Genomic DNA, 20,902 nt, shown 5'->3' with positions numbered 1-20,902 from the left:
CGTTGTTTCCAGCTTGACAGAACTAAGTTCCCTCCCCTCACGACTAACCACAGCACTTGCTTTGAAATGTCTTCTACTCTTTTAACTGTGATAATCCCTCGCTATGTAACTTCCCTAAAATTCATTTCCTCTCTTTGGAACCATGAACTACACACTTTCCCTAGAATCTTCTTTTCAAGAAAACTTGAACTACCGCTTGTGGTATTGCCATGATTTTGTTTTTTCTAATAGAAATAAATTAGGAGGCTAATTAGTATGCTACCCCTGGAACCTTTCCCTAAGCTTCTATTTCTCTCTTCTTCTGGAAAACCGGATTTCAACTTCATTCTCCTCAGCTCGTCCCTTCCTAAACGCAACTAACACGCCCTCTCACACAGCCTCCCTCATCCTCCCGCAGCAAACTGCATAATGGCGCCGCGTGCGCCGCTAGAGCCTTATTAATATAGTTCCCGCCCGCCCACGAGATTTTTCTCTCGCGAGAGCCACGACTCTTCCTCCCTCCTTCTGCTCTCGATCCCCTCAGGCAACCTGCTGAAAAGCAAGGCGCCTTCCCTAGGGACACCAAAGTGACTGGAAGCGATCTTAAACACTTCCGGATTCCTTTTGAACCTGAAAGGCGGGAAACTGTAACATAAGGAAAGGGAAAGGAATCAAGATGGGAAGAGGCAGGAGCGATGTTGCCAAGTTTTTGATGTTAGGATGGGGTGTTTTCTGGGCATTGTAGTCGAGAAAACAGAAGTCTTCAGTAGCCACGACCACCCAAGTCGACCCGCAAGTGCAGCTTTCCATGGAAACCGGAAGTGTATGTAACTCTTGAGGGGGGAGGGCTTTCTTGCGCATGCATCCGGCCAACGTCTCCCGTTTCTCTTTTGCCATGGAAGCACCGCGGCGCGTGCCCCTCGGGGTCACGAGGATCTTGGCGGTAATTCTAGCGGGGGGGGGAGAGTATTGGGGGAGGAAGGAGTGAGAAGGCTTGGCTGTTGTTTCGCCCACCCGGAGAGAGTCGAAGCAGTTGTCTGTTGTGGGAGGAGGGGAGGAAATGGGTGCGTGGGCTGCTTGCTTTCTTCTCCCCTGCGCGGGGTGGTGGGGCAGGGGGGAGGCAACATCCCCTATCATCCTTTCTCGCTCTCGCTCTCTCCCCCCCCACAGTCACTGGTAAAACCGGCAGCGGGGGGTGGGGGAGAGAGAGCTCGCAGCTTGCTTACGAGAGGAAAGCCCCGTGAGACGAAAAGGGCGAGAAAAGAGAGTCGGTCAGAAAAAAAAGCAGTGGCGGAAGGTTCCTCTGGCGAGACAAGAAGAACAGGACCTCTTCTCGCATCTCACTTCTCTTCATCCTCTGGAAAGAGGAATCTGGATGAGGGATACTTCATCTCTATCTCTCGATGTATATGTATGTGTCATACACACACACATACATATATACGTGTGTGTTTAAAAATATGTGTATGTACATTATACGTATTTGTGTGTTATTATAGCTATTATTTATATAATGTGCATTTTTAATTTTAGAGTGTGGCTAATGAACTCATATTTCCACGAGTTGGGGAGTATCCTTTTGTGGTGTTTGCACATTCAGAAGACAAGTGCATGAGAGGTAGAAATGCAGGATGAAGTTTGGTGAAACTGGGAAGCTCTGAAAGGAGCATGGTAGCCTTGACCTAGCCGTTAAAAATGTGGTGTCTGTCTCTCAAACAGAACACCAATAGGTTATTTATAATTTATTTATTTATTTATTTGATTTCTATACCACCCATCTGGCAGCAGGTTTTCTGCTACATCTCTCAAAATACATGCTTAAATCTGAAGCGGGTATTCTGGTTACAAAATGTAATGAAAACCTGCACAAACAACAAGAGAATTCTGGTTTGTATTTTTGGATTGTGATCCCAATAGAGTTTTTTTTTTTTTAATAGTAAAAGGGTCCACAATATTATAATATTGTAAAAGGGTTGAAAATACAAAAACACATGAGTCAGTGTTCCACAGATAATATCTACGGAGATTTCTTAACTTGAGCAAATTACAGTGGTGCCTCGCATAACGATGTTAATTGGTTCCAGAAAAAAAAACGTTATGTGAAAACATCGTTATGGGAAGCACCATTTCCCATAGAAATGCATTGAAAACCGGTTAATCCGTTCCAACTGGAACGGATTATCCGGTTTTTTCCCTCCCCCCGCGGCTTGGATCTGACCCATGGTGGCTACCTCAGCCATGGCTGGACTCCCTAGAGTCCGGCCATGGCTGGGGTAGCCGCTGCGGTTACCCTTTAAGCGGCGGGGACAGGCTGGGGGGTGGATCGGGGAGCTTGAAGCCTCTCCGTGCCGCCTACCCAGGTCGTTCCCGGACTTCTGGAAGTCCGGGAATGACCTGGGTAAGCAGCGCTGGGAGGCTTCAAGCTTCCCGATCCACCCTCCAGCCTGTCCCCGCCGCTTAAAGCCTCCTTGCGCCGCCTACCCAGCCCGTTCTCGGACACCTAGGTGTCCGAGAACGGGCTGGGTAGGCGGCGGGGAAGGCTACCGGCATCGGGGACAGGCTGGGGGGTGCACCGGGGAGCTTGAAGCCTCTCCGCGCCGCCTACCCCCGCCGTTCCCGGACTTCTGGAAGTCCGGGAACGGCGGGGGTAAGCAGCGCGGGAAGGCTTCAAGCTTCCCGATCCACCCTCCAGCCTGTCCCCGCCGCTTAAAGCCTCCTTGCGCCGCCTACCCAGCCCGTTCTCGGACACCTAGGTGTCCGAGGACGGGCTGGGTAGGCGGCGGGGAAGGCTACCGGCATCGGGGACAGGCTGGGGGGTGCACCGGGGAGCTTGAAGCCTCTCCGCGCCGCCTACCCAGGTCGTTCCCGGTGGGGGTAGGCGGCGCGGAGAGGCTTCAAGCTCCCCGGTGCACCCCCCAGCCTGTCCCCGATGCCGGTAGCCTTCCCCGCCGCCTACCCAGCCCGTTCTCGGACACCTAGGTGTCCGAGAACGGGCTGGGTAGGCGGCGCAAGGAGGCTTTAAGCGGCGGGGACAGGCTGGAGGGTGGATCGGGAAGCTTGAAGCCTTCCCGCGCTGCTTACCCCCGCCGTTCCCGGACTTCCAGAAGTCCGGGAACGGCGGGGGTAGGCGGCGCGGAGAGGCTTCAAGCTCCCCGGTGCACCCCCCAGCCTGTCCCCGATGCCGGTAGCCTTCCCCGCCGCCTACCCAGCCCGTTCTCGGACACCTAGGTGTCCGAGAACGGGCTGGGTAGGCGGCGCAAGGAGGCTTTAAGCGGCGGGGACAGGCTGGAGGGTGGATCGGGAAGCTTGAAGCCTCTCCGCGCTGCTTACCCAGGCTGTTCCCGGACTTCCAGAAGTCCGGGAACAGCGGGGGTAGGCGGCGCGGAGAGGCTTCAAGCTCCCCGGTCCACCCCCCAGCCTGTCCCCGGAGCTCGGAAGGGAATTGTCGGCAGGGGACGGTGGCTTCGGGGTCCTTCCGAGGCCACAGCCCACTGCCGACATTTTCCCCCAGCTGAGCAGCGGGGCTTCAAAGCTCCCGCCGCTCAGCTGGGGGAAAATGGTGCCTATGGGGAAAAATCGCAAAGCGATTTTTCCCCATAGGCAAGATCGTTGTGCGATCGCAAAAGCGATGGCAACGAAGCCATCGTTATGCGATTTTTTCGTTATACGGGGCACTCGTTAAGCGAGGCACCACTGTATCTCGAAAAGTTATGTCTTTAGCATAGATATGCAAGAGGATTTTAGCCAAGGAGCCATTATGAAATGAAATAAATTTTCAGCCAGAACTTTAAATGATTCTAATGGATCCAGAGCAGATTAGTACTTTCAAAATAAATGGTGGAGAATCACAATTAATATTTTGTCTTTTCCCCAAATAACTGTGTTTTGACCAAATGCTCTATGCTTAAACAGTCAGATGTATGCTTTTGATTTGGCATTGTGGAATTGCTAGGCTGGAGGACAGCAGAAGAGATAAGAGCAGAGCATTCTTTCTGCATTTTTACATTCTGTTGCTCACTTCTCGACTCTCAAGATAATTGCCGAATGGCATACTTTATGGATATTAACAGAGCTGGAGATGTCACCCATACTGCTGGAAACATTTTAGATCTAGTTATGTATGATTGTGTAGAGGTAAAACTCTAAATCAGACCCATGTTTATTCTGCTTTTGTATGAGCTATGAACACATAGTTTGTTATCAATTCCAAATAATACATACTGCTTGTAAATTGGTTTGTTTGATCCCTTCCTCCTCAGAAGAATTTCTTGTCAAACCTTTTTCAAACGAGTATTCAAACCTTTGATGAACTAAATGGAGGATATGAAGGAATTATATGTACCATCTCAGAAAAGCAAAGAAGAATCATCATGTCTATAAGTTTGGTCACATGCTGATATCTTTTGTTTCCATTTTTGTTTATAGGACACAGACTGGTCTGAACCATGGATCTTAGGCCTTGTATGTTTCCACGTTTCCTGTCTATTTCTCACTTATTTTTCCTTCCGCCACTACCACCTGCAAATAGGACATTTTCTTTCTATCAGTGAGTATTCAATGAAGGCTTTTTTAAAATCACCTCTCTGTTGATTTCACATCCACATATATATTTATATATTTAAATAATGAATGTGGCCACCCTCACTCTCTGTCTCTCCCTATAATGTAAAACAAAAGCTTAGCACCTGACCAGTGCTCCATCAATAGGTGGAAGGGATGGTAGTACTGTATTCACAGGATGCTCTCATCAGCCGGGGGGGGGGATTTTAGTGCCTCTTTGTGTTCCCCTTCCCTGAAAAGCTGCCCTTGGAGACCATGTGAAGATTGAGTTGTGTTCTTACGCAGGGGTTCCCAACCTTCCCCATGTGTTCTTGGACTACAACTCCAAGAAATCCTGGCCAGCACAGTAAGTGGTGAACTCTTCTGGGAGTTTTAGTGCAAGAACATTTGGGGACCCACGGCTGGGAACCGCTGTTCCAGAGGATGACTACTTCTCTTTCCACCAACTGGCTGCTTTGCTGCTTGAAACAGTCTATTTTGTTCATGAATGCCTAGTTAGAATCTATGCCTTTCCATTAGAAATATAGGATGGTATCTGTAGACTCTTGATCGTTGATGCAAGTAACTCTGTCTTGTCAACAGCGACCGACTGATAGTGCTGTACATGGTGTCAGGCACAGGTTTCTCCTGCTGACCTGAAGATGATAGAGATTGAACCTGACATCGTTTGCAAGCGTAGTGTGGATGTGGATGTCTGTATTAACTGAGAAGATAGCAGATGGAATTCCTGTTTTTAAAATACTTTTTGCATATGAGGAAGGATGAAAAGCATGGATTTACAAATTGTTTCAAATCTCGCCCTGCCCGTGACTCTGTTCTCTGTTACTTGCAGATTGGGAAAATTACCCAGTTTTGCTCCATCACTCTTAAATTTAGCTATATAGTGGCCATTTTGCATTGCACGAAAGGAGCCTCGTGGTGCAGTGATTAAAATGCTGTACTGCAGCCAAAACTGCTCACAACCCAGGGTTCAGTAGCTGGCTCAAGGTTGACTCAGCCTTCCATCTTTCTGAGGTTCGTAAATTGGGTATCCAGCTCGTGGGGTGGATGTGTAGCCTGCATAACTAAATTGTAAACCGCCCCAAGAGTGCTTTAGGCACTTTGGAGTCATAAGTAGTGCTTTGCTTCATTTTTATTGTATCATTCTTTTACTGTAATTGATTAGTACGGTCATAAACTACCATAGTTAGCCTAGTTGTGGCAATGGATATACTATATCTCTAAAACTTCAACATGTAGATATTGAACTTTTTTCACCAGTTGAAGTCAGATTCAACATAAATATAATTCAACATAGCTCTCAGTGCAAAAGTAACCTTGTGTTGAAAACAAACAAGAAAGGTTTTGTATCTGTTTTCCCCGATATAAAATAGTAATTTTATCGTCTCCCTTAATTTGGCCATGCCAGTAAAACTTGGAATTTAACCTGGGCACAAAGCATATGTTTTGCTCCACCTTCCAGGTTGATAAGTGGTGGTAGAAAAGCTGCAATAACTTTGCATATTAAGTACCATTTCATGTTTAATATTCTTCAATGATGTGAAAGATGTTTTTGTCTTCCTTTTTTAGTGGTCCTGGTATTATGTGCCGAATATATAAATGAAACAGCTGCTGCTAATTGGAGGTAACTGAAGGAACAACTTCTTTATTTAATGTTCCTACAAAACATTTGCATCTTGTTTAACCAGTTTGAATAAGGCATTTTTATTACACTTAGTTTGTTTCACAGAGTTTATGGAGAGTGCCAGTTAAGGCGGCACCATGCCAAACATGTACTGAATTTACATTTCTTAGAATTTCATGATGAAAAGTCATAGATGTTCCAGAAGTGTGGAAAATAAGCAATACATGATCTTAAAAATAATAGCAACAATATTTAAAATAACATTGTGCATCTGAAAAAAAAATCCCACTTTTCTCCTTCCTACAGTATTTTTCTGCATGAAATTTTCACCTAAAAATCCCACAAGAAATATTGTGGGATTTCTTGTGGGGTCTCTCAGATACTTCATGGTCATTTTTTTTTTCCTGGAAGACATACCAATCAGTGCAGAATTGTTGCAATTCCTGTAGAGATCAGCATGTTTCCTGCATACAATTACCCACATTTCCCCACAATTGCTTTTCACTTCCACTTTTGCAGAATGGTTGTTGGAAAGACTTAGAAAATCACAGAACAAGAAAATCTTTGAGCGTTCATAACATCTCTAGATTAATCAGTAGAAACAGAACTGTGTGGTACAGTGTGGCTATCATGAACAATGGAATACTGTACTACAAATTTTTCTTAGGTATTTTATGTGTGCGAGTGTGTATAAATAGAAGAAAATGGAAATTAATGTAACATTGGTTTAAAACAGCTACAAGTTCTAACAGAATCTCCAGCCCTACTATATGTGTAGTGTATAAAATATATAAAATATTAAACTCCCACCATGCTAGTCTTTGCAATCCAGTTAATGTAAATATTCTAAATTCTCTGCTGTAAATGATATTTGCCACTCTAATGGAAAGTTCAGTGTTTTTAAATAGTTTTTAGCAAAGAAAGAAATAAAAAGTACTCAAGGCTTCACTAAAGTTACAGTAAAAATAAGATCTAGGAATACTGAGTTAGTAAAATTACCCTTCTCTCCATTTTGATTAAAAACATCAGGCAAGCAAAGCAAGAGGAGAAGAATGAACATCCCATCTTTATAGCTCTTGGTCTGCTTGAACTTTCATTGCAAGAAAACGCACTGTTTTTCTCTTATCAATCCTACTAGTAGTTTATCCTATTTGAAGACGCATTCTGTAATGGTTGATCAAATATGCTAGTTTTTTGTTTTTTCTTTTCTTAATTGGGGTCCAAACTTTCTTTAACAAAACTAAGAATCATAAAATTCTGTGGCCCCAAAGGTCATGTTCAATACCCTGTGAAAGCAAGATTGAGAATTTTCATCTACCATCTTGACTTTAGTGTTGTCAACATTCAGATTGCCCTTTGCCATGTGGAGCTTGGCATTCTTTTTCCTGCTGGCAACCTGGGCATGATATCGTGCAGCAGTTCCAGGCCATTTTCTGGCTTTTTGAATCATGGGTACAGAAGCATAATATCCCATATTCACATGCTGGAGGTTTTTTGAAGAGTTGAATATAAATCTATGAAAACGTCAGAAACAAAATAAGAGAAAGAAAAGAAAGAGCTATCTAGCCCCTCCTTGTACCCAGACCAAACTGCAGGATAAATGCATGTCTAGTCACACCCTTGGCCATAAAATGAAGATTGTGAACTGAATAAATCAGTCATATTTGGGCAGATTGGGGGTGGGACTTGTGGATTTCTTTGGACTGCAGTTCCCAGGATTACCTCAGGCAGAATTCTGAGAGTTCAGCCAAAAATGGAATTTTATGGAGAAGAATTCATTACCTACACATGGGTCTTGTTGCCATTACTGGGCTTTCATGAAGAAGGAAACTGCTCCGGTGGTGGCAAGAACCAGATTATGGGAGTCACAAGGGTTTATGGAACAGCTTGTCTTGCTGTCCATTAAGCTCTGTATAGGGAGCTTCTCAAAAAAACTACCCATCCCAAGAACTTTTGTAATTCCCATGGAGCCTTGTCACTTCCAACCACCACCAAGGCAGTTTCTGCTTTTGGTTGCAGCTTCCAAAATCTGAAAGACCCATCTCTATCACAGATTACTCCTAGCAGTGCAGAGTGAAATGGAGAAACAGTAGATGAATTCTCCATTTCTCAAAACATAAGGCTAGCCGCAACTATTCCTATTGATTACAGCAAAAGAGTTGAGTATCTGGTTGGTTTTCAGACACTGCAATCAAAGTGCTTAAGTCTGGCTTGTCTACACCTTTCGTGTGTAAGATCTTGTAAACTTTCCTATTATCTAGATGCTTTGATGTTGTGTTAGACAAATATTCATGTCCTGTTCTTTTATCAACAATCTTTAAAAGGAAAAAAGCTTTGTGACTTAGAATAAATGGGAAGAGTTAGGCTTTTCCCTTCCAGGTATTGGTTTATGCCCCTTATGGTGGCTTGTATAATTGGACCTCCTGTTAGCAAAAACCAACACTGAACAGCAGGATTATTGAAAATGTGATTCCAGCAGGTGCACGTTAATTCAAGAGTTATTACAGTTCTCATGGCTGAGTTGAGCCAAATGCCATAGGGGGTGGTGAGTTGTGCAAGTGGCAAGGAGCAGGTGTTAATTTATTCACTTGGGAAAAGGTTTTAGTATTTTGGGTATCTAAAATTAAAAGCTAGAGTCTGAAGTGGCAAGCCTTACCACGTCATTAAGCTTTTTGAAAACCTTATTGCTAGAAAAGTTCTGGTTGTAGCTTTTCTTGAAAAGTGTGTCTATTCAGAATGCTCTATACTGCGTAAGACCATAACCATATTTTGTAGTGGGGGAGAACACATTGTGTTCCCTAGATAAGAAATATGTATTGAGGTGGATTCCTGAATTGCGCACATTAGACATGCAGCATTGTATGTTCACATATCTGCACAAGAAGGAAGATTCCATCCTTTTGCAGACAGTGGTAAGGGAAGGAATTTAAAGTCAGATGGACTGCACCTAAATTCCTCAATCCAGTGGTTTGTCATACATCAAGCCAGAACAGTCTTTTCATTGTAAATAACAGATAGTCTGTAGATGTTTCTTTATATGTGTGGCTGTGCTTCCCAGCTGAAATCCGTGCACAGAAGGTTCACACACATGCATCAGAGTATGTGGATCTATGAAGAAAGTGGTAACTATAGAGTTCTGGTATACTATTAAACCTGACAGATCTTCTGTACAGATATTTTACTATATTCCTTGTGGAGAAATAAACATCTGTACAGGTTTAGGTTGCCATGTCAGTTGAGTGGATGCAAGTTTGATAATAGTCAAACATTGCCTAAAGCAAAGAATGACACTGTTGTAGCATGAGCAGAAATTAAGGCTATTTGGACTTTAGCCCTGCAGGAATAAGAAGCCAACGTGAAAGCTCAGGAAACCAAATGTCAAATTGCCATAACTGCACACCAACAAAACATGTAGATGCAGCCATCTGAAACAAAGAACATGTTTTGATGTTGGGTATCAACAAGCTAAACTCTGGGATTCTAGGTGAAACTATTAGACTTCTAAATTGTTCCCATATATTGAATAATTCCTCCTCTTCAATGTGTGCCTTAATGTGCTGATGGGACTTGAGTAGGCTAAGAAAGCTGATAGCAGTTCTGCTAGGGCTGCCCGAGGCAGAATGTCAAAGCTGAGATACCAGGCTAAGATACATCCGCCCCATTCAGCAGTTAATGGTTGTATCAGCAGAAGAGAAGTAATAGTTCCAGTGGTGATGGATACTGAGAAATTCTCAAAGGGCAACTACTAGGCAGCAGCATTGGTGGAAGTTGCTGGATGATCTTTCATAGATAATAGCAGTGACACTGAAGCTAATTCTTGTAGATACAGCAGAGGGGCAGTAGTAAACTACTTTTGAACACTTTATATCTAATCCTATGATGAGATAGTCCAAAAATGAGAGAAGAGATAGTACTGAAAGATGAGACTCCCCAGGAGAAAGACCATCAGTCAGTTACTGGGGAAGACCAAAAGATGAGTATGAATAGTATTGTAACTAATAAAGCAACTGGATTAAGGCCAAAAGGACATCTAGTTGCTTATGTGAATAGAAGCACAGAGGAAAAGCTTCATAATGTGTATAATTAGGACATGGAATATGACAAGTTGAAATCAAGTTTGAAACAATAAAGCAGGAATATGTAAACATTGTAATACTGGTAACTAAGTTAAGGTGAATTGGAATAGCATAGTGATTCCCATCTTTGAGTCCCCAGATGTTCTTGGGCTAAAGCTCCGAGAAGCTTTCAACACTGGCTGTACTGGCCAGGATTTCTGGGAGTTGTAGTCCAAGAACATCTGAGGAGCCAAGGTTGGGAACCACTGGAATAGGATATTTTCAATCAGATAACTATGAGATACTTTCCTTGGGAAATGGAAAACTCAGAGGAAATGATGTGGTTCTAATAGGGATGTGAGATGTGCAAGCAATTATGCAAAATCTGACCGAGTAATCTCAGTCAGAATTCTGCCCTGTAAAGATAGACATCATTCATATCTTCGTTCCAACTATAGATGCTGAAGAGACTGTGCAAGTGTGCAGGAGGAAATTAATTGCACACTGAAACAGGATGAAGAACACAGATGACTGGAACACAGAAGTATAAGATAACGCAGAACCAAACCTCCCTGAAGAATTTGGCCTAGGGGTTAGAGATGATGCACACGTTTCTAAGGATGACCATGGAACAGTCCAATCAAATGTGAAATATAAATGGCACAATGATAATAAGTGTACAGAGTTTATTGACATAATTCTGTATATATCTGTGTTAAAGGAAGCACTGGTGATCTCAAGTGTTTTATTCCCAGGTGAATGTATATTGGATTCCAGCATTCATTTTCCTTTCCTTTGCAGATTGTTTTCAAAACATCAGTACTTTGATTCAAGAGGAATGTTTATTTCCTTAGTGTTCTCAGCACCATTACTAATAAATGCCATCATAATTGTGGTAAGTGTTGATCTCCTGCCTTAGAAATGTGGATTGGCTGTATGTAAATCAGTAAAATGTTGCCCTATAGCCAGGCAGCCAACCCTTTCAAGATACCCCCGGTTGTCTCTTCCTCACCTCTCATAACAGTTGTGTTTAGTCGTTTAGTCGTGTCCGACTCTTCGTGACCCCATGGACCAGAGCACGCCAGGCCCTCCTGTCTTCTACTGCCTCCCGGAGTTGTGTCAGGTTCATGTTGGTTGCTTCGCAGACACTGTCCAGCCATCTCATCCTCGGTCGTCCCCTTCTCCTCTTGCCATCACACTTTCCCAACATCAAGGTCTTTTCCAGGGAGTCTTTTCTTCTCATTAGATGGCCAAAGTACTGGAGCCTCAGCTTCAGGATCTGTCCTTCCAGTGAGCACTCAGGGTTGATTTCCTTTAGAACTGATAGGTTTGTTCTCCTTGCAGTCCAGGGGATTCTCAAGAGCCTCCTCCAGCACCACAATTCAAAGGCATCAATTCTTCGGCGGTCTGCTTTCTTTATGGTCCAGCTCTCACTTCCATACATCACTACAGGAAAAACCATAGCTTTGACTATTCGGACTTTTGTTGGCAAGGTGATGTCTCTGCTTTTCAAGATGCTGTCCAGATTTGTCATCGCTTTCCTCCCAAGAAGAAGGCGCCTTTTAATTTTGGGGCTGCTGTCTCCATCTGCAGTGATCATGGAGCCCAGGAAGATAAAATTTGACACTGCCTCCATATCTTCCCCTTCTATTACCCAGGAGGTGATGGGACCAGTGGCCATGATCTTAGTTTTTTTGATGTTGAGTTTCAGACCGTTTTTTGCACTCTCCTCTTTCACTCTCATTACAAGGTTCTTTAATTCCTCCTCACTTTCTGCCATCAGAGTGGTATCATCTGCATATCGGAGGTTGTTGATATTTCTTCCGGCAATCTTAATTCCGGCTTGGGTTTCTTCCAGTCCAGCCTTCCGCATGATGTATTCTGCATATAAGTTAAATAAGCTGGGGGACAATATACAGCCTTGCCGTACTCCTTTCCCAATTTTGAACCACTCAGTTGTTCCATGACCAGTTCTAACTGTTGCTTCCTGTCCCACATATAGGTTTCTCAGGAGACAGATAAAGTGGTCAGGCACTCCCATTTCTTTAAGAACTTGCCATAGTTTGCTGTGGTCCACACAGTCAAAGGCTTTCGCATAGTCAATGAAGCAGAAGTAGATATTTTTCTGGAACTCTCTGGCTTTCTCCATAATCCAGCGCAAGTTAGCAATTTGGTCTCGAGTTCCTCTGCCTCTTCGGAATCCAGCTTGTACTTCTGGGAGTTCTCGGTCCACATACTGCTGAAGCCTACCTTGTAGGATTTTGAGCATAACCTTGCTAGCGTGCGAAATGAGTGCAATTGTACGGTAGTTGGAGCATTCTTTGGCACTGCCTTTCTTTGGGATTGGGATGTAGACTGATCTTTTCCAATCCTCTGGCCACTGTTGAGTTTTCCAAACTTGCTGGCATATTGAATGTAGCACCTTAACAGCATCATCTTTCAAGATTTTAAATAGTTCAACTGGAATGCCATCACCTCCACTGGCCTTGTTGTTAGCCAGGCTTTCTAAGGCCCACTTGACTTCGCTCTCCAGGATGTCTGGCTCAAGGTCAGCAACTACATTGTCTGGGTTGTCCGGGATATCCAAATCTTTCTGATATAATTCCTCTGTGTATTCTTGCCACCTCTTCTTGACGTCTTCTGCTTCTGTTAGGTCCCTCCCATTTTTGTCTTTTATCATGTTCATCTTTGCGCAAAATGTTCCTCTAATATGTCCAATTTTCCTGAACAGATCTCTGGTCTTTCCTTTTCTGTTATCTTCCTCTATTTCTTTGCATTGTTCATTTAAGAAGGCCCTCTTGTCTCTCCTTGCTATTCTTTGGAAGTCTGAATTCAAGTTTCTGTAACTTTCCCTATCTCCCTTGCATTTTGCTTCCCTTCTCCTCTCTGCTATTTCTAAGGCTTCGTTGGACAGCCACTTTGCTTTCTTGCATTTCCTTTTCTTTGGGATGGTTTTCGTTGCTGCCTCCTGGACAATGTTACGAGTCTCTATCCAAAGTTCTTCAGGCACTCTGTCCACCAAATCTAGTTCCTTAAATCTGTTCTTTACTTCCACTGTGTATTCATAAGGGATTTGGTTTAGATTATACCTGAGTGGTCCAGTGGTTTTTCCTAATCTCTTCAGTCTAAGCTTGAATTTTGCTATGAGAAGCTGATGATCAGAACCGCAGTCAGCTCCAGGTCTTGTTTTTGCTGACTGTATAGAGCTTCTCCATCTTTGGCTGCAGAGAACATAATTAATCTGATTTTGGTATTGCCCATCTGGTGAAATCCATGTGTAGAGTCGCCTCTTGTGTTGTTGGAAAAGAGTGTTTGTGATGACCAGCTTATTCTCTTGACAAAACTCTATTAGCCTTTGTCCTGCTTCGTTCTGAACTCCAAGGCCAAACTTCCCTGTTGTTCCTTTTATCTCTTGGCTCCCTACTTTAGCATTCCAGTCCCCTAGAATGAGAAGAACATCTTTCTTTGGTGTCAGTTCTAGAAGGTGTTGTAAATCTTCATACAATTGTTCAATTTCAGTGGCCTCAGCAATGCTGGTTGGTGCATAAACTTGGATTATTGTGATGTTGAATGGTCTGCCTTGGATTCGTATTGACATCATTCTATCATTTTTGAGATTGTATCCCATTACAGCTTTTCCCACTCTTTTGTTGACTATGAGGGCTACTCCATTCCTTCTACGGGATTCTTGTCCACAATAGTAGATATGATAATCATCTGAGCTGAATTCGCCCATTCCTGTCCATTTTAGTTCACTGATGCCCAGGATGTCGATGTCTACATTTAGTTAGTCTACATTTAATCCTCACTGGGGCATGTTGAGTCCCACTCTTATATTTCCTTCCTTTTTTAATTCCAGTTGTTGGAATTCTTCTGTACCTGCTATTGTGCAGGGATGCTGCCATTTTGGCTACATGAGAAAAGATATTTGGTAAATGAATTCACTATTAATATACAAAGTGAAGGATGCTTCAGTTGACAATAATTTTATTCATTTTTTCAGATTGCCTGGGTTTATAAAACAGTGAATGTAATGACAGAACTCAAGACAGTGCAACAGAAAAGAAAAGCAAGAAGAGAAAATAAGAAAAGTCAATGAACAGATTTTTTCTTTAATTTTGTTTACATAAAAGCTGCCATGCTGTTCTCTCTCTCTCTCTCTCTCTCTCTCTCTCTCTCTCTCTGTCAGCTAGTTCATACTGAGGCAGCAGTAAAATATTTTCTGTGAGTAATTTAATGTGACACACATTCAGTGTACTTTTATACACTAATTTATTGAGATTAATGTTCTTTCATCCAAGGTAATTATGGACTTTGTGCAACAAGTGTGCTAACAAGCCAATGAGAAGCAAAATATATGTGTATGTACATATGTATATTCATAATTGCAGGCATTCCATTTCCTACCAGTTCAAAATCATAACCGCATGAATGTCATGCCCATATCGATTGTCTCCCCTGTGGCAACTGTCATAGCTTGCAAACTGAACATGTATATAATATTTTGTTGTGTAAAACAGCAGAAACTGTAGAACTAAACATATTTATTTCAATATAATTTCCTTGGACTTGTTTTTTCCCCCCATGCATTTATACCCAGAGCTTAGAAGAATTACCTTGCTACACCTTTCAGAAATTACCAGCTAACAGCGAATGGCCATGACAATTAAGGGATTTCAGAAACTGTAGCCTTATATTTTTTTTTCAAGCTGTATTTTTATCAGAGATGGAACATTAATAAGAGCACATGCTCGAAGTGTGTGTGTATATAAGTACTTGTGTGTTTTTAAAACAATGTTTATGTGAGGACAGGAATGAGATCATTTCAGTTCTCAGGTCCCCATGAAAGCTGTTAAATACCTTTGAAACTGTCTAAACAGATGTGGTAGCAAGTTGGAAATGTTGGGATCTGCTTCAGAAAGAAGTTCCTTCAACACCAGGAAAGTTTGTGAGTGTAAATTTTACAACCATTAACTTTTCAGAGGTAAAGAATGCTCACTGTTAAAAAACACTTTGTGGAGAAAATATAGTAAGTGGTTGATAGTTTCCTTAAGGTAATCTTTTAGGATCAGGTTTATTTTCCAAGACCTCTTCAAGGTAAATTGAAGTGGGATGCAGTCAAAGTATAACATTATAATCATCTGAACTGCAGAGCTGGAACAGACCCTATGAATCAAATGAAACTAATCTTGCGCTAATGGAATTCTTTGTCTTTGCTGAGGTGTGTTGTGTTTATTATTGAGCTGTGCCTTAACGTATAGACGGAATCAGGTGTTGACTTTTTGTCCATATACTTTATGATAAAAGTGAACTTTGTAATTGAGATGTTCCATTATCCAACACTCAAGAGTATCTCCCATTTTCAAAAACAGCGGTGCCTCGCTTAACGATTGCTTCGTTTAACGAAGAATTCGCTTAGTGATGGCTTTTTCGGAGCGATCCTGCACTCCGTTTAATGATGTTCCCTATGGGCAATTTTCTCTTAGCGATGTTGGGAGCAGCCGGGCTGCGGGGAAGGAAGGCTGAAGCCGATCCGATCTCCCCCCCCCCACCGGGAGGCTTCTCCGAAAGCGCTGCGCCCGATGGTGGGGGGGAAAGATCGGATCAGCTTCAGCCTTTGTTCCCCACAGCCCGGCTCCTCCCAAAGGACTGCCCCGATTGTGCTTGCAGCAGCAGAGGAGGTGCCCGGGGGGAGAAGGCAGGAGCCAATCTGCCATTTCTCCGCCACCGGGCACCTCCTCCGCTGCTGCAAGCACCATCGGGATAGCCCTTTGGGAGAAGCCGGGTGGTGGGGGAGAAGGCAGGAGCCGATCTGGTTTTTTTCCCCCACCGGGAGGCTTATCCCAAAGCGCTGCGCCCAATGGTGGGGGAGAAAACCGGATAATCCATTCCTATTGGAACGGATTATCCGGTTTTCAATGCATCTCTATGGGAAAACACGTTTCGCTTAGCAATGTTTTCCCATAGCGATGTGTGGTTTTTTTGAAACAATTAAAATCGTTAAGCGAGGCACCACTGTAGATGATTGTGTCTAAGCCAACTGAACAGGCAAATCTTTAAAAAATAATACAAAACCAGCAGGTTGAACTTCTGTTTGTTACAGTCCTATATGGTTTTTAGGAAGAGGTGTAACATGGGACTTATTTCTATTTAAAAAAAAAAAAGAAGTGCAGCAGCCTTCTTTCCAAAGGATTAGTGTGAAGATACCCATTATGTTTACAATAGGACTAGATTTATGAAGTAGTAAGGTGATTTATGAAACAATAAGAACAACTTAGTTCAAAAGTCAAGTGTTGACCGACCTGGATTAATTGCACCATAAAGCAAAACTTGGTTTATTGCTAAAAATAATTTGCATGCAGGGGAAATGAATAGCTTAGGGCAAACTAAGCATACATTTAGCTAATAGCTTTGGCAGCTGTAAAGGAAGTATTTCTTAGTGTTGTAACATGCCAAGGAAAGAGGTGGATTTATGCAGTTGTCGTATTATTTTTACGCATTGTGGCTTGGATCGAAAAGTTCCCTCCCTATAAACTTCAGTTTCTGGGAGGGACAGAAAGCAGGAAGCTGGTTTCTTGAAATTTCTTCTTTTATGCCACCTAAAAAATTCCCTGCCCCCTGGGCCTCTGGGTCCAGTTTTCTGAATGCACAAAGGACTGGGAGAAGAGAGAAGAATCATCAACATTTTATTCCTCCCAACCAATCACACCTTTAGAAGGGTCATCCCACAAGCAGGCTGCTACTCATGTTTTTTTTTTTCTGAATCAAACCCATGGAAAAATAATTGATATATTATTATCAATAAACATGCAGAGTACTTAATTAAACCATTTTAATTAAGATCATCATTGCACAATGCCCTGACCATGTTGACGGGAAGATTCTGGAGATAAAATCCAGAAAAAGTACTTACTCAAAGCTTTGGCCAGAAAATACTGTCTTTTTCATTGTGTTAAAATGGAAATCAGCCTTTGAAGACCCACAGGAAATTGTAAATACAGTGGTGCCTCGCATAGCGAGGTTAGTCCGTTCCGGATTAACCTTCGCTATGCGAAAACATCGCTGTACGGATCAAAAAAAGCCATTGGAATGCATTAAACATCGTTTAATGCGTTCCAAATCGGCAGAAAACTCACCGTACAGTGATGTTTTCTGGGTCCGGCAGCCATTTTCGCGCCCTCAGTAAGCGAGGGGAGGGCGCGAAAATGCTGCGCGTGGCCATTTCTGCCGCAGGGAGACCGCGGATCAGCTGTTCAGCGGATCAAAAATGGCCGCCGGAACACCCGAAATGGCCGCGCACAGCGTTTTCGCGCCCTCCCCTCACCAAGGGCGCGAAAACGCTGCCCGCGGCCATTTCGGGTGTTCCGGCGGCCATTTTTGACCCGCTGAACAGCTGATCCGCGGGTCGCAAAACGAAGGTCGGTAAGCGAAACGCTTACCGACCTTCGCTATGCGAATTTCGCCCATTGGGGCCGAGCGATGCCTTCGCATTAGCGATCCCGGAAGAGGGATCGCTATGCGAATTCATCGCTGTACGGGGCGCTCGTTAAGCGAGGCACCACTGTATCCCACTTGATCATCAAGCAGTGCCATTTTCTCTGTATCATGTGTTTATCATTACTTGCTCTGAGGCAGTGTAGAATAAATTGAAGCCCTATAGAATAGTACAGTAAATGTAAACATTTGTATTTCTTAATAGAGACTAGTAACTGATGTCTAAAACAAGTGTTATTGAACAGGAAAAACATTATTTCGGTACAATTTACTACATTGATCGTTACGGGCTGCTGTTTCACACACTTTCTGTTAAAAATCCTGTTATGTTTTTCCAAGCTGTAAAAGCTGGTAAGAGATGAGCACCCAGTTTAAAAACAGTAATTATGGGGATGCCTCCAGCTTTTATTTTAGTTCTTGAGACACTGTGTGGCATGACAGAGCACAGTATGAAGAATGCACAGCAAGCATGGCCCTACCTTTGTTCTTGTGAAGACATCAACCTGAAGATCCAAGGACATGTCAAGGAAACAGAATGGAAGAGCACATCACTTTGGTACAGGGAATTCTCACAGCCAGCAGAGGTGGCGGGTCAGCTGCTGCTGCCAGCTTCAAAATGACATCTAAAACATGGAGAAGGGAGTGAGCGTGAGGGGGCAACAGCAGCAGAATCAAAACAAAGAAGCTACATTTTTGTTCTTAAAACAAAACACATGAGGGGGAGCACCTTGTTTTCACTCTCAAGTATACTACTGGTTTCAAAAACAAGATGTGCAGAGGGGGGCCTTTTGGGTACCATGGCAACAAGTTAGGGGGAAGCAGCAGATGCAGAAAGAGGCAGGGACTCACATGTTTCCTGTCTGTGCCCCATATGTAGCCAACCCTGCCCTACAGTCAGGTCTAATGCAAGTCCTTCATGTGACATTACTGGGGTTTTAATTTTAGTGATCGATTTCTGGGAGCCAGCTTGCTTTTCTATAAGTACATTTTAAACAAAAAGTTCAGTTGGTCTGTTTGTGCTGCAACTTGTCACTAAAGTCCTTCAGTTGTGGTTCTGTGTCACCACGGATGGATCCGTCTCGGCCTTTCATAGCTTGTGTGCGCAAGGTGGATGTCTGTCAGGGTCCATCTGTTCTGTGACTGCAGCACTAATGGGAGAAGGCCCGGTAGCAGTCAAAAGGTTTTTTCTTTTTTTATTATTTACTACATACGGTATGTGTGCAGTCAAAGTCATCGCTGAGGTAAACTGGAATGTCTACCTTCTATACAATGGGAACTATGGTGGTGTGATTTCTGTGAGCATTACAGTACTTGAGTAATGAGTGTGAGTAGCTTGTGACTATACCTCTTAAAATCAAATGGTGTTTGATGCCTGGCCACATTTCTGTTATGTCTCTTTCTGAGAGCTACACTTGCCCGTTCAGACCCAGGTTGTAGACAGAGGTGATCTTTCTTCTTGTCCTTCCCTAAACAGCAGAATGGAAAGAGTGAGGTCTCTGTGTCAAGAATGAATCTGTCTTCTTTTCATAGCCAGTATTTTTGAAATCCTGTGACAGTATGCTTTGCCCGAATAATCACAAAAGAATGAGATATCTGTGGGAGTGTTCATGGTGCTAACCTCCATTTACGTTTAGCCTGTAGATATATATTAATAAATGCCCTTCATTTCTAATTACTTCATCCTAAGGCTGAATTCTGGGTTGGTGTCCATGGAACCTCTGGAACGTATCACAGCTTTGAGATAGGTTGCACCTCCACAGCAATATTCTACTTCATAAAACATTAAGGTTCTACAGTGTTTCCCCGAAAACAAGACAGGGTCTTATATTATTTTTTGCTCCAAAAAAATGCATTAGGCCTTATTTTCAGGGATTCACATGCCCCCTTCCCTGGGCATCTTCAAATGCCAATTGAAAACCTGGCTGTTCAAGCAAGCCTTTCCTCCATCCACTGTATGATTTTGTTTCTTGTGTTTTCTCCCATTTTGGATCACTGTGGGTTTTTTAGTAATATATTGTTATGATTTTAAACTGTAATTTGTTATATGTTGTTACCCACCCAGAGTAGTCTGTATGACTAGATGGGTGGGCTATAAATGTAATAAATATGTTTTATTTTTCATGTACAACAATCTATATTTATTAAAATACAGTCATGTCATCTTCTGCTGGTTGCTGCCCAATGGTGGAGGGTGGGGTTTCACTTAACTAGGGCTTATTTTGGGGGTAAGACTTATATTACAAGCATCCTGAAGAATCACACTAGCACTTATTTTCAGGTTAGGTCATATTTTCGGGGAAACAGGGTAAATTAGGTGGGACAACAGGCAGGGACAGTTGCGGAAGTCACTCGTTACTCCAGTTGTTCATTTACTTTTTTTTACAAGCCAAAGGACTGCGCTTCAACCACTTCTCCCTTTTTTACAGACAGCACAAGGATCTTGTCGCATCTTAAGCGGCCGCTTCAGGTGGAGTGTATTAACCATCCTGCAGGGTTATCAATCTATGCAAGGTGACGTTCCAAAAAGAAAACTGCAGTCTGTTTCGTGTCAATAATCTTTTGAGGCGCTGATGCTTCTGAGCTTGTTGATTCCGTGCTGTTGGTTTTAAAGCAGATTAATTCCTCTTGTTAGCTCTTCCCCAAAGCATTTATTTGAGACTGAAGATGGAGCAGGGAGGAAAAGATACGGAGTTTTTTTTTAAGTGCCGTAATATTGCAATAGAGGTTATAATATAATTTTTCATGGTCATCTTATTAATGCTGTTAAAATGACCTCATCCATCCAAAATCTCAATGGCAATAAAGAATTGAGCAAATGCATTTAGGACAAAAGGAGATAGAATACATTGTAGCAGTCCGCCCGCCACACAGGTGTTGATTGGGTTCCGGAGCGATACGGTCAGCCGTGGTGTATTATGGCTTGAAGGGAAAAAGAACTCCCTTCCCTCGCCCGTAGCCCCTTTTAAAATAATAATCTCCCATACTGCAATTCAAAAGTTACACAGCCAATCACAATAAAGTACATGGACTTACATAACATATCTTACATAACATATCTTATTGTGCATGTGAATGGTTATACAATATTACTATATATGGGTATATAACATAAGTTTCCTAGCTTGCTGGTGTACATAACTGCTTCACTTAAGCACAATGGCGTACTCCCACAATACATACTATTCCCCTC

At 42.9% G+C, this 20,902-nt stretch overlaps 1 protein-coding gene across 3 annotated transcripts; it reads left to right on the top strand.

The window, feature by feature from the left end:
• Nucleotides 1-746: 746 nt before the first annotated feature.
• Nucleotides 747-14,776, top strand: TMEM18 (transmembrane protein 18). Of its 3 annotated transcripts, none has more exons than XM_020782621.3 (5): nucleotides 747-922; nucleotides 4,405-4,525; nucleotides 6,109-6,163; nucleotides 11,020-11,113; nucleotides 14,222-14,776. In XM_020782621.3, the coding sequence occupies exons 1-5, from the start codon at nucleotides 839-841 to the stop codon at nucleotides 14,315-14,317; spliced, it is 450 nt and encodes a 149-aa protein (XP_020638280.3). In that variant the 5' UTR covers nucleotides 747-838; the 3' UTR covers nucleotides 14,318-14,776. The 3 variants fall into 3 exon arrangements, with proteins under 3 accessions (XP_020638280.3, XP_020638281.2, XP_072857006.1); XM_020782622.3 differs by lacking the exon at nucleotides 747-922 and adding an exon at nucleotides 953-1,390; XM_073000905.2 differs by lacking the exon at nucleotides 747-922 and adding an exon at nucleotides 1,227-1,384.
• The last annotated feature ends 6,126 nt before the right edge of the window (nucleotides 14,777-20,902 follow it).

The sequence above is a fragment of the Pogona vitticeps genome, chromosome 1, assembly GCF_051106095.1.
Source record: "Pogona vitticeps strain Pit_001003342236 chromosome 1, PviZW2.1, whole genome shotgun sequence".
In the NCBI taxonomy this organism is placed as follows: domain Eukaryota; kingdom Metazoa; phylum Chordata; class Lepidosauria; order Squamata; family Agamidae; genus Pogona; species Pogona vitticeps.
Note: the sequence above shows the minus strand (reverse complement) of the source record. Positions and strands in the feature narration are given on the sequence as shown.